General features: G+C 43.5%; 1 protein-coding gene across 1 annotated transcript in view; it reads left to right on the top strand.

Annotated features, from left to right (window-relative positions):
• The window catches only part of LOC122544785 (protein jagged-1), a gene marked incomplete at its 3' end in the record, with an annotated part of 80,810 nt that overhangs the window by 34,203 nt on the left and 30,373 nt on the right, over window positions 1–16,234 (top strand). The window contains exons 6-7 of the mRNA XM_043684117.2: window positions 1,223–1,353; window positions 16,035–16,154. Coding sequence (XP_043540052.2) covers window positions 1,223–1,353; window positions 16,035–16,154 — 251 coding nt within the window. The remainder of the gene's footprint in view (window positions 1–1,222; window positions 1,354–16,034; window positions 16,155–16,234) is intronic.

Below are 16,234 nucleotides of genomic sequence, written 5' to 3'. Positions count from 1 at the left end.
AGAAATGAGTGCAAATCCACCATCAGAGAAATACAAATCTGGCTCTCACACGAAATCTCTGCGCCCTTTCCAAAAAAAAATTATCTTTCCATCTACTGTATTCATAAAAGGTAATATTCCAGACCCCAGAATTCGGCAAAATGAGAAGGCATATCAGACCGAGGAAGGCAGCAGAAGAGACAGAGGAGAGAAGCTGGAGAGGACAGTGGAACATTCCAGAGGGTCCATTCTTGTGAACTTTGAGAGACTTTTACTCGTTGTTCTTATTGTCTGGATTTAAATAAATGGGAGCTATGTATTGAAAGAGCATACCAATAGAATTTAATGCAGTAAGGGAATAGGCAGTAAATTAGGGAATAACTGTTCAGTTGGTTAGGAATTCTGTTAATTTGTTCATTGTTAGAATTAGATAAATAAATGATTTGTTAATTGTAGAGTGAGTGAAAGAATTTCATTTCATTTAACCACTCCTTTATAACAGGTTTGGGATTGACAGATAGGTTATACCCTTGTCACACATTTTTATCAGATTATGAGGCGAGGTGACCTTCTCTGGGTGTTTCGGTTTTAATTATCAGAGGCATGTCGACCTCTGCTCTCCAACAGTAGGATCAAGGCCAGATCATTCTGTCCTCAATCCATTTTCACTATTTTATCAGATTTTTACAAGTCTATTAGCCAAATCCATTTACTGCCTTTCAAAATGTTGAGCAATATTAGAATGAATATGAAATGAGGTAATCCATTAAATGACCGGGCAGATCTCCTTTTATAGAAGGTCCACCAGATGATGTTCAGGTGAGTTCTACTTTGCTGAGGTTCTTAGAGAACATTGAGTTAGAGTAAGTTGCTAAACTGCTTGATCTTAATGCACTTACAGATATATTAGAAAGGTTCAGAGGAGCATGCTTACAGGCTAATCCCTGCACTGAATAGAGTGACCCTTTAATGGTGATAACAATTCCTTAAACTCATTTCAAGTGAAACCTTTTCAATTAACAGAATGAAACATGTCATCCCATTGGTCAATGTGGGATTTGAATCTGGAGGTGGTAAGTCATTGTGGAACCCAACCAATTCATGTAATTGTTGAAATGTTATCTTATTGTGTCCTGGAAAAAAATTATAACAAGTTGCTTTTCTGATGGCTCATATTTTGTTATGTTGCCTCCCCTGTGGACAGAAAGATATTTTCTGACACGTAGCTCCTCTGGTTCTGCAGGTGTCACTATGGTTGGCAAGGGGTCCTTTGCAGCATGTGCATTCCATTCCCAGGCTGCATTCATGGAACATGCTCTGAACCCTGGCAGTGTGACTGTGAGACTAACTGGGGTGGCATCCTCTGTGATAAAGGTAAAACATGATGATGTGCGGAAAGACCATAATATGTGAGTGGGAAGGAGAAGAACATTAGCCAATGATTTACCCCATGAAGATCACTGTCCAACTGTATCGTTTATAAGGTGCTGAGGTTGGGAGGCCAGGAAGTTGGATTGGAGGGTGTCTCCTAGTTACCTAAAGCTGGATTTTTAATTCATGATGCATTGGGAATTGGAGTGGGAGATGATTTGTTCTTGCTTTAACAACTGTGTTGCTTTAAGAACACAATTTTTGGAAGATCTAAGAATCAGGATGAAACATGCTCATTGCCATGTGCATTCATGTGGGGTTGGTGTAGCTCAGTTGGCTGGACAATTGATTTGTGAAGCAGTGTGATGCCAACACTGTGGGGCTAATTCCCATCACTGGCTGAGGTTACCATGAAGGATGTAAGGTATCACGGTGCAGGTGCTTTAGGTGGGACAGAGGTGGTGGAAAGAGGGGAGGGGGAATTGCATTTTTTGATTAAGACCAGTATCACTGCAGTAATCAGAAATGAAGTAACTGAAGGGATTTCCATTGAGGCTGCCACTGCTTCAGCTGAAATCACACATATTGCACCATGTAGAAGTCCTAGGGTAAAGAGTAAGGATTTCCTGCACTGTCTTTGATTAGTTGTGAACATGCCTTTATTAAGCCTGACAATTATATTGCATGCTGTGAGGTAAATGTGATTTCATTTTCTGCAATCCCACTCATTGTTTAGGTGATCCACTGTTTGAGACTCATTAGCATTGGGAGAGGTTGTCATAGAGAGCTTGAAAGGAGGAGAGCGCAGTTCAAATATATAGAAATTAAATAAAGGAATTCCAGAGATTGGGGCATAAAGTGTTTGATGACCTGGTTTTGAGGCTCAGGATACAAACAGTTCCCAGACACATGGAAAAGAAAAGGAGCTCTAATTGCCCTCAGTTTCCCTGGTGTTGAATGAAATCTTCAGCCAGCTTTCCTTGTTCCCAGTCACAACCCAAGGCACTTGTTGCCTGTGAACTTGTGGTGATGCTGAAATGCTACCCATTGTTGAGGAGTGACTGGCTGAGCAAAGTTCTGAAGCATGGCCACATGGTTGTGGTACTGACAGCTGCAGATGCATATATCCAAATGAATTAGCCTGTACCTTAGGAAGGGAGTGAGGGGGGAATGTCTGTGCTTGCTGTTTTGAAATTTGAACAACTTTCTTCATCCAGAGAACAGCTGTCTCCTGCCAATCCCCAATGATTTAAAGAATAAAATGGCTCAAACTCTTTCCATGTTGTAAAACAAAAGCCTGTTTCAATACAGATAAGATCTAAGGACTTGGCCAATTGCTGTGTTCATCAGTGAAAGTTCAGTTGTTAGAGTTGTGCATGGTTAATGGTTAGTTGTATTCTGAGGTAAACCTTTCCAAACTAGAAGCTGATTTCAGCTTTGATTTTGTGGCAGACTCTTGGGAGGATTAAGAAATACATCACCTTATAAACGTACTCAGCCATCAGCAGATTGAAGCGAGACTAGACTAAATGGTTTGTTGGCACAAAGCCATTTGCAGAATGTGAAAGAAAACTTGGAGTTATGCCAATGCTGTTCGATGATTGCTGTCAATCCAATGAAGTGCTAACAATAGAATAATTGGCCTGAAGAAGGAAACAGACAAACAGAACAGAAGGAAATGCCAGGTGCAATGGTGCAGAGAAGTCTCTGAGTTAAAGCACATGAGATTGGGGATAGTGTTAGATAGGAAACAAAGAACAAGAGTAAAAAGCTCATTTCTGAGTGGAAGGCAATGACTATTGGGATGCTGCAGGAATCAGGGCTTGGAAGGTGCATTATTATTTGAATGGCAGTAGAGTGGGATGGGGGAGGTGTGATGATACTTGGGTCTCTCGATACACTCGTTGCTGAAAGGAAGTGTGCAGGTACAACTGCAAATTAGATTTTGGCCTTCATAGCAAGAGGATATGATTCAAGGAGCAGGAATATCCTGCTGCAATTACACAGAGCCTTGTTGAGACCAAACCTAGAATATTGTGAGCAGTTTTGGCCTCCTCATCTGAGGAAGGATGCTCTGGTTATTGAAGGAGTGTAATAAGACTGATTCCTGGGGTGAAGTAACGTATGGAGAGAGACTAGATCGAGTTAGAGCTATATTCATTGGAGTTTAAAAGAATGAAAAGGACCTAATTGAAACCGATAGAATTCTAAAAGGACTGTACAGGATAAATGCAAAAAGGCTGTTCCCAATGATAGAGAGGGATAGGGAGGGAGGTAAAATGGGTGGAGGAGTTGCATTACTTGTCAGAGAGGATATCACAGCTGTGCTGAAGGAGGGTACTATGGGGGACTCAAGCAGTGAGGCAATATGGGCAGAGCTCAGAAGTAGGAAGAGTGCAGTAACAATGTGAGATAGAGGTACAAATATGTAGAGAGACCATAGAAAGATGTAGGAGCAACAGGGTGGTGATATAGGAGATTTTAATTTTCCCAACATTGACTGGAATTCACTTAGTGTTAGAGTCTGGATGGAGCAGAATTTGTAAGGAGCATCCAGGAGGGTGTTCTAGAGCAGTACGTAAATAGTCCAACTCAGGAAGGGGCCATACTGGATCTGCTGTTGGGGAATGAGCCTGGCAGGTGGTTGACATTTTAGTAAGGGATTACTTTGGGAATAGTGATCACAATTCTGTAAGTTTTAGGATACTCATGGACAGAGACGAGGGTATCCTAAAGGAAGAGCTAAACTGGGGGAAGGCCAACAATACCAATATTCGGCAGGAGCTGGGAATGTGGATTGGGAGCAGCTGTTTGAAGGTAAATCCACATTTGATACATGGGAGGCTTTTAGAAAGAGGTTGATTAGAGTCCAGGAGAGATATGTTCCTGTGAAAATGAGGGATAGAAATGGCAAGATTAAGGAACCATGATGACAGTTGAAATTGTGAGACTAGCTAAGAGCAAAAAGGATGTGTACATAAGGTCGAGGTGACTGAAGATAGATGAATCTTTGAAAAAATATTGGGAATGTAGCATCAATCTGAAACAAGGAATTAAGAGGACTAAAAGAGGTCATGTGATATCCTGAGCAAACAGGGTTAAGGAAAACCCCAAAGCCTTTTATTCATATATAAGGAGCAAGAGGGTAACTAGAGAAAGGGTTGGCCCACTCAAGGACGAAGGAGGAAAGTTATGTGTGGAGTCAGAGATTCTTAATGAGTACTTTGCATCGGTATTCACCAAGGAGAGGGATATGATGGATGTTGAGGTTACAGATGGACGTTTGATTACTCTAGGTCATGTTGGCATAAGGAGGGGGGGATGTCTTGGGTATTCTAAAAGGCATTAGGTGGATAAGTCCCCAGGTCCAGATGGGATCTATCCCAGGTTACTGAGGGAAGTGAGAGAGGAAATAGCTAGGTCTTTCACAGATACCTTTGCAACATCCTTGAACACGGGGAAGGTCCCGGTGGACTGGAAAATTGCTAATATTGTCCCCTTGTTTAAGAAAGGTAGCAGGGATAATCCAGGTAATTACAGATCTGTGAGCCTGCGTCAGTGGTAGGGAAGCTACTGGAGAAGATACTAAGAGATAGGATTATATACCCATTTGGAAGAAAATGAGTTATCAGTGATAGGCAGCACGGTTTTGTGCAGGGAAGGTCATGTCTTACAAATCTAATAGAAATCTTTGAAGAGGTGACAAAGTTGATCGATGAGGAATGTAGATGTCATATACATGGACTTTACTAAGACATTTGATAAGGTTCTCCATAGTGGGCTGATGAAGAAGGTGAAGTCGCATGGGGTCCAGGGTGTTCTGGCTAGATGGATAGAGAACTGATTGAGCAACAGGAGACAGAGAGCAGTAGTGGAAGGGAGCTTCTCAAAATGGAGACCTGTTACCAGTGGTGTCCCACAGGGATCTGTGTTGGGATCATTGTTGTTTGTGATATACGTAAATGATTTGGAGAAAGGTGTAGATTACCTCATTAGAAGGTTGCAGATGACATTAAGATTGTTGGAGTAGCAGATGGTGAAAGGGACTGTCAGATAATACAGCAGAATATAGTTGGATTGAAGAGTTGGGCAGTGAAATGGCAAATGGAGTTCAATCCGGACAAATGCACGGCGATACATTTTGGAAGATGCAATTCAAGAGCGAACTATACAGTAAATGGAAAAGTCCTGGGGAAATTTGATACAGAGAAATCTGGGTGTTCAGATCCATTGTTCCCTGAAGGTGGCAACGCAGGTCAGTACAGTGGTCAAGAAGGTATATGGCATGCTTTCCTTCATAGGACGGATTATTGAGTACTAGAGTTGGCAGGTCGTGTTACAGTTGTATAGTACTTTGGTTTGGCCACATTTGGAATACTGCGTACAGTCCTGGTCACCACATTACCAAAAGGGTACAGAGGAGGTTCATCGGGATGTTGCCTGGTATGAGGGAAGTTGAGTAGATTAGGATTATTTTCATGATTTGGAGATGCCGGTGTTGGATTGGGGTGTACAAAGTTAAAAATCACACAACACCAGGTTATAGTCCAACAGGTTTAATTGGAAGCACTAGCTTTCGGAGCGACGCTCCTTCATCAGGTGGTTGTGGAGGGCTCGATCGTAACACAGAATTTATAGCAAAAATTTGCAGTGTGATGTAACTGAAATTATACATTGAAAAATTGATAGTCTGTTAAGCCTTTCACCTGTTAGAAGACAGTGATAGTTTCACTTCTTTCATGTGTAAATCACAAAACCCTTTCTTTTTAAAGTTGCATTCTCAGGTTAGCTGTTAACAATGGTGATAGCTAGACAATATGTTGAAGGTGTTAGCCCCCTGTGTTCTCTGTCTATGACCTGATGTTTAGATTGATTCTAATCTAAAAAGTGAGATAACAGAGTTTTACATAAATTCATGCAGTTTTTGAGCTCAGAGTTATACATGAATGTATGCAGTTTTTGAGCAAAGTGCAATGTAACTCTGCAAGTACAAATTCACAAATTCAAATTATTTTCATTGGAAAGAAGGAAGTTGAGGGGAGACCTGATTGACGCCTACAAAATCATGAGAGGTATAGACAGGGTGGATAGCAAGAAACTTTTTTCCAGGAGTGGAGCACTCAATTACCAGAGTTCACGAGTTCAAAGTGAGAGGGGAAAGGTTTATGGCAGATATACGTGGAAAGTTCTTCACGCAGAGGGTGGTGGGTGCCTGGAATGTGTTGCCAGTGGAGGAAGTAGGGGTGGGAACAATGGCATCATTTAAGATGTATCTAGATAGTTATATGAATGGGCAGGGAGCAAAGGGATATAGATCCTCAGAAAATAGGTGGCAAGTTTAGATAGAAGATCTGGATCAGTGCGGGCTTAGACGGTCGAAGGGCCTGTTCTCGCACATGTAAGGTTCTTTGTTCTTGTTCTAATCCAGAACCAGGGTCACAGTGTAAGAATAATGAATAGGCCATTTAGGACTGAAACCCAGAGAGTGGTGAGCCTGTGGAAATCACTGCTCAGAAGTGGTTGAGACCAAAACATTGAATGTTTTCAAGGAGAGGCTAAAGATCAAAGGTAATGGGGAGAAAGCAGGAACAGGGGACTGTATTAATGGTAAAGCACACTTGAAGGGCTGAATGGCCTATTCCTGGTCTTAATTTCTACCTTGTTGTGTTTGTATTCGAGAGTAAGGTGTAGTACAACTCATTGTTGAACAACATATCAAACATTCTGCTGGAAGTTTATGTTGATCCTTCAGTTTTTCCTGTGTTGGGGGGGGTGTAGTTGTTACAGTATGATGATTGCTGTCTGATGCTTTACTTAGATTATCTGAATTTTATCTGCATTAGAAGATAATTACATTAAGTGAAGCACTAAGCTGGTAACAAGGGCACTGTTTGGGGATGATGAGGTAAAGGAAATGTTCTAAAGTGGAAACAGCACTGAGCATTTATGGGCGACATTGAGCAGATGAATAGTCTGCCTAATCACCATTCCTACTTGGTCAGGAATAAATAAATGGTGACAGGATAACAAAGAAATTCCAGGTACCAATGGTGAGTTCTCACATTTGAGAGAAGATTGGGGCCTGAATGTTTATTGCTCCAGCTAACACTCGAAAGGTTTGGAGCAATAAATGGATGATGGCTATTATTATTAGGAAGTGAACCTGCAAGTAAGTTCATAAATATATATTCAACCATCCATTTCACCCACCCAGTGCCGAACAGTCAGAAAGAGGGTCACCAATCCTGAATGGAAACATAAAGAGTTGGAAATCTTTCAATCTCCCTCCTTTTCTCCTCCTCTAATTAAAAAAAAAAGTGGAGGGACAGAGAGATGTGCTATTGCAAAGTTTGTTGGTAGCAGAGTAAGAAGGAAGGCTTTGGCTTGAGAGGCTTCAGACAGCAGCAGATCAGCAAAAAGTACAGGTAAGCTCAGATAAAGTCCATTTAACTTTCCTCTTTAGTCTTACAGCAATTAAGATGTCAGTTAGGACAGTCACATGTTCCTCTTGCAAGATCTGGGAGCTCAGGGGGACTTCCATTTTCTCTGATGACTACACGTGTGGGAAGTGCATCCAGCTGCAGCTCCTAGGAGACCGTGTTAGGGCGCTGGAGCTGGATGGTCTCAGGATCATCCAAGATATTGAGCACTTCATAGATAAGAGTTGTAATGAAATGGTCACACCTAAAGTGCAGGCAAAGAGTAGCTGGGTGACCACCAGGAAAGGCAGAGGGAGTAGGTAGAGAGTGCAGGAATCCCCTGTGGCCATTCCCCTCAAAAACAAGTATACTGTTTTGGATACTGATGGAAGGGATGACCATTCAGGGGAAAGCAGCAGTAGCCACGTTGGTGGCACTACGACTGGCTCTGGAGCACAGTGGAAAAGGATAAAGGTAAACAGCACCACAGTGATAGGAGACTCCATAGTTTGGGGGACAAATATGAGATTTTGTGGCATCAAACAGGAATCCAGGATGTTGTGTTGCCTGCCAGGTGCTAAGGTCCAGGATGTCTCTGAGCAGCTGCATCATGTTCTCAAGGCGGACACGGAGAGGCCAGAAATCATTGTGCACGTTGTCACAAATGACATAGGTAGAAATAGGGATGAGGTCCTGCAGAGTGATTGTAGAGAGCTAGGAATAAAGTTAAAAACCAGCATCTTATCAGTGATAATCTCCAGATTGCTTCCAATGCCATGTGCTAGTGAGGGTAAGAATGGGAGGATATGGTGGATGAATACCTGGCTAAAGAATTGGTGCAGGGGGCAGCGATTCACATTTTTAGATCATTGGGATTTTATTTGGGGCAGAGGTGAACTGTTTAGGAAGGATGGGTTGCACCTGAAATAGAAGGGGATCAATATCATGGCGGCCAGATTTGCTAGTGTTGCAAGGGAGGGTTTAAATTAGATTGGCAGGGGGTTGGGATCCTCAAAAGCAGGGAGATAGATGTGAGACTGGAAGGGGATACAGTAATCAGAAATAGTAAGTTGAAGAGACAGGTCAGGATGGAACAAGGAATGCCTTTTGGATCAAAATGCATTTATTTCAATGCAAAGAGGCTTACAGGTAAGGCCGGTGAACTCAGGGAGTGGATAGGTACATTGGGTTGGGACATTAAAGCTACCACAAAACATGGCTCAGAGAGGGACAGGACTGGCAGCTTAATGTGCCAGGGTATAGGTGCTTTATGCGGGACAGAGGTGGTGGAAGGAGAGGTGGGGGAGTTGCATTTTTGATTAAGGCGAGTATCACAGTAGTAGTCAAAGATGAAATAACTGAAGAATCATCCAGTGAGGCTTTGTGGGTGGAGCTAAGAAATAAGAAGGCGATGGTGATGTTATTGGGGTTGTACTAGATAGTCCCAAATAGTCAATGGGAATTAGAGGAACTACTATGCAGGGAGATTGGGAAGACTTACAGGAGCAACAGGGTTGTCATAGTAGGGGATTTTAATTTTTTTCACATAGACAGAGACTGCCAGAGTATTAAGGACTTAGATGGGGTGGAATTTGTTAAGTGCATTCAGGAAAGTTTCCTCAGCGGGGTCCTGTTTGGGAAGGGGCAAAACCTGAACTACTCTTGGGAAATAGGGCAGGACAGGTGACAGAGGTGACAGTGGGGAGCACTGTGGGCCCAGTCGCCATAATTCTATTAATTTTTAAAATAGTTATGAAGAGGGACAAAACTGGTCTACAGGTTCAAGTCCAAAACTGGGGCAAGGAGAATTTTAATGGAATTAGACAGGAGCTTGCAGAGATTGATTGGAGTAATTTGTTTGCAGGTAAAGGGACCTCTGGCAAGTGGGAGGCCTTTAAAAGTAAGATAACTAGAGTTCACGGTCTACATGTTCCTGTGAGGATGAAGAACAAAGTTGGCAGGAATAGGGACCCCTGGATGACAAGAGATATGGAGGCTTTGACCAGAAAACAGAAGAAGTTATCGCTCATTTACAGGCAGCTGGGATCATGGAAATCCCTGGAATTATATAGGGAATGCTGGGGTTTACTGACAAAGGAAATTAGGAAGGCAAAAAGGAGACACAAGATAGCCTTGGCTGAGAAAATTAGGGTGAATCCCAAAGATGTTCTTTCAGTATATTAAAGGAAAAAGAAAACTAGAGAGAGAATAGAGTCCTTCAAGGACCAAAGTGGCGATGTATATGTGGAACCACAGGAAATGGGCGAGGTCCTCAATGAATATTTTTCCTTGGTTTATCATGGAGAAAGACATGAAGATTGGGAACTTGGGGAAGTTCGTGGTGATATCTTGGGGACAGTCCATATCACAGTAGAGGAGGTGTTGGATGTATTAGAATGTATAAAGGTGGATAAATCTCTTGGTCCTGATCAGATATATTCAAGATCACTGCAAGACGCTAGAGAAAAAAATTGCCAGTTTCTGGCTGATATTTTTGCATCATCGTTAGCCTCGGGTGAGGTCCCAGAATGCTGGAGGGTAGTGAATGTTGTGCCCTTGTTCAAGAAGGGCTGCAAGAAAAGCCTGGGAAATATAGACCAGTAAGCCTAACATCTGTGGTGCGTAGGTTACTTGAGAAGATTGAGAGATAAGATATACATACATTTGGAAAGGCAGTGTTTGATTAGGAGTAGTTAGCATGGCTTTGTGCTATTATGTGCTATTGTGTTATATTGCATTTGTACAGACGTTGGTGAGGCCGCACTTGGAGTATTGTGTTCAGTTTTGGTCACCTTGCTATATGAAGGATGGAATTAAACTGGAAAGAATTCAGAAGAAATTTACAAGGGTGTTGCCAGGACTCAAGTGTCTGAGTTATAGGGAGAGGTTGGACAAGCCAGGACTTATTTCTTCAGACCATAAGAGACTGAACGGGGACCTTTCAGAGATGCATAATATCATGAGAGGCATGGTTAAGGTGAATGCACTGTCTTTTTCCCAGAATTGAGGAATTGAGGACTAGAGGACATCAGTTTAAGGTTAGAGGGGAAAGAATAAAAAGGGAACTTGAGGGGCAACATTTTTACACAGAGGGTGGTATGCATATGGAATGAGCAGCCAACAGAAGTGGTTGAGGCAGGTATACTAACAACGTGTAAAAGGCATTTGGACAAATACATGGATAGGTAAGGTTGAGAATAATATGGGTGAAGTGCAGGGCAATGACATTGGTGTGGATGGACATTTTGGTCGGCATGGACCAGTTGTGCTAAAGTCCTGTCACCATGCTGTAGGACTCTATGACACAATCAAAGAGCCCACATGCGAAACAGAGGTTTACAAAATTGAGAGGCATAGATAGGTTGGATGGTCAGAGGCTTTTTCCCAGGGTGGAAAGATCAACTTCAAAAAGGCATAGGTTCAAGGTGAGAGGAGGAATGTTTAGGAGAGAAGTGGGGGGAAACTTTTTTACATGGAGGGTTGTGGGTGCCTGGAACACATTACCAGTGGAAACAATGGAAGCAGGCATGTTAGCAATGTTTAAAGTTTATCTTGATAGACACATTGACAGGAGACGAACAGAACGAAAGAAACCATAAGTAGTGAACCATAAGTTCAATAAGTAGTGAGTCTAAATATGGATTAGAATTCGTGCCGGTTTGATGGGCCGAAGGGCCCTTCCTGTGCTGTATTGTATTATATAACATGAATGTAGCAACATTCTGGATGGAGTCCTCCATTGTCCAAACTCAGCTTGGTCTGACCTCCTACACTCCTCTGATAGCTGAACAGGTGACATTTTGAATGTTTAGACTGAGTTATGCATGTTTTGCACTTCTTATGTACTTTATGCCAACTTTGGTATGATTGTGTAGTTTGTGCTGTCCATGTAGCACCTTGGTCCTGGAGGAACGCTGTCTTGATTTTTACTTTATTGGTTGTATATGATAGAAATGGCAAATGAAATCTACTCTAGTCTACTCTAGTTGTGGCCTTGAATTTACTCGTGAGCATGTACTCACTGATGAGATAGTGTCTGTGCTGGTAAAAGCTGAGGGAAAATGATGTGATGCTATATCCTTTGAAGTTCCTTTCTCCCTGACCTCCACATACATGTACAGACATGTATGCACATATGCACTTACACGAACCTATGCACATATAGACATAGCACATATATACACATGCACAATTACACACAAGCACACATGTGGCAGCACCTTTTTCTGGGAATTGAAATTAGAATGGTCAGCGTTTCCTGTCCTTGCAGGGAAGACCCCAGATCACCTGCAGTTCCATCCCTCAAGCTTGTCTGAGGTTTCACTCAGCTCTTTTTCTGAGGTGACTACCCTGCCCTGATTGAACTCTGGTCTCAACATGATGCAGTGTAGAGCAGCCTTTTTAAAAAAAGTAAATTCATGGGATGTGTGCATTGGCTGGATCAATGTTTATTTTCCATCCTTAACTGCCCCTCAAGAAGATAGGGGTGAGCTGCCTTCTTGATTTATTGCAGTCCATGTGTTATGGGTTGACACTCACTGCCCTTAGGGAGGGAATTCCAGGATTTTGACCCAGTGACACTGAAGGAACAGCGATATATTTCCAAGTCGGAATGCTGAGTGTCTTGGAGGGGAATTTGAACGTGGTGGTGTTCCCATGTATTTGCTGCCCTTGTCCTTCTAGGTGGAACTGGTCGTGGGTTTGGAAGGTGTTGTCTGAGGATCCTTGGTGATTTTCTGCACTGCATCTTATAGTAGTACACATTGTTGTATTAAGGGTCAGTGGTAGGGGGTGTGGATTCCTGTGGATGTAATACCAATCAAGCATGCTTTGGCCTGGATGGCGTTAAGCAAAGTGATTGTAATAAAGTTGCCAGGTGAACCTCATACAATATACATTCCCTGATTGGGGCTGTTAACCGGTCCAATCAGAAAGCCCTGGCTGACAGACATAACAGGTATGTCAGGGTTCTGCTCACTCTGAGAGGTGGCTCTGAGGGAGCTGGATCAGTGTTAAGGACTATGCACGTGTAAATAAAAGGTGACTTGGTGACGGGATACTGGCCTCTGTGGAGTTATTTAATCCAGTTATTTCTTGAGTGTTGTTGGAGATGGACCCATCCAGGCAAGTGGGGAGTATTCAATCACACTCCTGACTTGTGACTTGTAGATGGTGGACAAGCTTTATGGAGTCTGGGGCTGAGGGACTCACCGCAGATTCCCAACCTCTGACCTGCTCTTGTAGCCATTGATTTCCAGCAAGATGATGGTGAATTAGGGTTTTTGAGCCTGGGACTTGTCTCCTTTTCTTTTTATTCTTTCTTTCCTCATTTTGTTTTCTCTTATATCTTATTTTACTTATCACTTGTTGAAGAGTTCAATTGAATGGGCCCAGCGCAGACTCGAGTTGGTCGACATCTCGGCAGGATAGCCTTGTCATTCCGTTTGCTATTCTTCCAGATCCTGTTGTAATCTGAGGTAACCCTCTTCGCTGTCCACTACATCTCCAATTTTGGTGTCGTCTGCAGACTTACTAACTGTTCCTCTTATGCTCGCATCCAAATCATTTACGCAAATGACAAAAAGTAGAGGACCCAGCACCAATCCTTGTGGCACTCCACTGGTCACAGACCTGCAGTCTGAAAAGCAACCCTCCACCACCAGGATCTGTCTTCTACCTTTGAGCCAGTTCTATGTCCAAATGGCTAGTTCTCCCTTTATTCCATGAGATCTAACCTTGCTAATCAGTCTCCCATGGGGAACCTTGTCGAACACCTTACTGAAATCCATATAGATCACATCTATTGCTCTGCCCTCATCAATCTTCTTTGTTACTTCTTCAAACAACTCAATCAAGTTTGTGAGACATGATTTCCCATGCACAAAGGCATGTCGACTATCCCTAATCAGTCCTTGCCTTTCCAAATACATGTACATCCTGTCCCTCAGGATTCCCTCCAACAACTTGCCCACCACCGAGGTCAGGCTCACTGGTCTATAGTTCCCTGGCTTGTCTTTACCACCCTTCTTAAACAGTGGCACCACGTTTGCCAACCTCCAGTCTTCCTGCACCTCACCTGTGACTATCGATGATACAAATATCTCAGCAAGAGGCCCAGCAATCACTGCTGTAGCTTCCCACAGAGTTCTCAGGTACACCTGATCAGGTCCTGGGGATTTATGCTGCTGGGCTGTCTTGTCTATGGAGCTGGTGTTGAGGGACCAGGTGAGATTCTCCGCCAGGTGGACGCCAAGAAGTTTAGTGCTGTTCACGATCTCCACAGGGGAGCCACTGATGTCCAGTGGAGAGTGATCACTCTGTGCCATCATGAAATTAATAACCATCTCTTTCATCTTGTCCATATTCGGAGTCAGTTGTTGGTTCTGCACCAGTTCGCTAGCCGCTGCACCTCCTCTCTGTATGCTGACTCATCGTTTCATGCTGATGAGACCCACTACAGTCGTGATGTGATTCGAGGTGTGCATTGCTGCACAATCATGTGTCAGCAGGATGAACAGCAGTGGACTGAGCACACAGCCCTGGGAGGGGGGAGGAGGGGGAGGGGGGGGGTGGGGAAGGGGTGGGGAAAGGGTGGGGATCTCCGTGCTCAGTGTGATGGTGTTGGAGAGGCTGTTCCCAATCCAGACTGACTGAGGGCTCCCAGTCAGGAACTCCAGGATCCAGTCACACTGGGAGGGATTCAGGCCCAGCAGACTCAGCTTTCCAATCAGGTGCTGAGGAATGGTAGTGATAAATGCAGCTCTGAAATCTATGAACAGTAATCTGATGTAGGTGTCCTTCTTCTCCAGGTGGGTGAGGGCCAGATGGAGGGTGGTGGGAATGGTATCATCAGTTGAGCGGTTGGGATGAAACATGAACTGCAAGGTGCCCAGTGAGGGGGGCAGCAGGGTCTTAATATGCCTCATCATGAGTCTCTCAAAACACCTAATGATGATGGGTGTTAGTGCAACGGGGCAGTAGTTGTTGAGACAGGACGCTGGAGACTTCTTCAGCACGGGGACGATGATAGCGCCCTTTGAAGCACATTGGAACTATGGCACAGCTCATGGAGACATAAAAGTGTCCATGAAACATCTGACACTATGTTGGAGCATCCTCTGAGCACTCTGCCAGGGTTAACTCTATGTAGGATTTTTCTCACGTTGGCCAAAGTAAGACACAGCACCTGCTCATAGGTGATGGGGTGGGGGTGGTGGGGGGTGATAGTCTTCCTCACCGCCACATCATTTTGTGCCTCAAAATAGAAGTTGTTTAGCTCATCTGGGAAGGAGGCATTACCAGCACAAGCAGGCGATGCTGTTCTGTGGTCGGTGATGGCCCGAATGCCCTTCCATGTTCTCCGTGTATTGCCGCTGTCCCAAAAGTGGCTGTGTATTCCCTGTGCATGTACATACTTTGTGCTTAATGGTAAGGTCCTGGGGAGTGTTGCTGAACAAAGAGACCTTGGAGTGCAGGTTCATAGCTCCTTGAAGGTAGGGTCGCAGGTAGATAAGATAGTGAAGAAGGCGTTTGGTATACTTTCCTTTACTGGTCAGAGCATTGAGTACAGGAGTTGGGAGGTAATATTGCAGCTGTACAGGACATTAGTTAGGCCACCTTTGGAATATTGTGTGTAATTCTGGTCTCCTTCCTATCGGAAGGATGTTGTGAAACTTGAAAGGGTTCAGAAAAGATTTACAACGATGTTGGTTGAAGGATCTGTTTCCATGCTGTACATCTCTATGACTCTGTGAGTCAGCCCAACACGGTGATGAGGTTTCTCCGATATCTGCAGTGAAAGTCAGAGCAGGGGAGATAGAGCTAGCACGAGGAAAGCATAACTGTGTAGGAAGTGTGGTCCCAGCGTGGCAAAGCATTTAAGAAAGACTGCAATGGTTGAACTTTTAGCTTGATTTCTTTATTTTATGACTTAATACTGGGAAGGACCCAATCACCTGGCTGTTAATTGCCTTCACATCCTTTCAAAATATTCTAACCCTCATTTTGGGTTTGTGGCTGTCTTCATCAGATCCGGTCATCATTTGACATTTACTATCATTTTCGTGACCACTTCTGGCCCATCCTTGTCTAGGATGCCTTGGTATGACCACAACAGTTCCCTTATCTAGTTTTGATCATTTATTGCAGGTGAAACCCAGCAAGCTTCTAATCTGAACGATTCAGCACCACATTGGGTGACACACCTCATGAATTCATAATACTAACTCTGATAATTCACTTCTTTCTCATTTTACCCTTTTACAGACTTGAATTACTGTGGGACACATCAGCCCTGCCAAAATGGAGGCACATGTGAGAATGCAGAGCCCAATGAGTACCAGTGCATCTGTTCAGAGGGCTTTGGTGGACAGAACTGTGATGTTCGTAAGTTTTTACCTGTGATTGGACATCACATGGTATATGATGGTTGTATGATATAATAAACTATTCCAAGCAGCCATCTT

Source organism: Chiloscyllium plagiosum, unplaced genomic scaffold, assembly GCF_037043375.1.
Source record: "Chiloscyllium plagiosum isolate Xiang-an unplaced genomic scaffold, Cpla_swu_hap1 HiC_scaffold_47, whole genome shotgun sequence".
NCBI classification, from domain to species: Eukaryota; Metazoa; Chordata; class Chondrichthyes; order Orectolobiformes; family Hemiscylliidae; genus Chiloscyllium; species Chiloscyllium plagiosum.
Note: the sequence above shows the minus strand (reverse complement) of the source record. Positions and strands in the feature narration are given on the sequence as shown.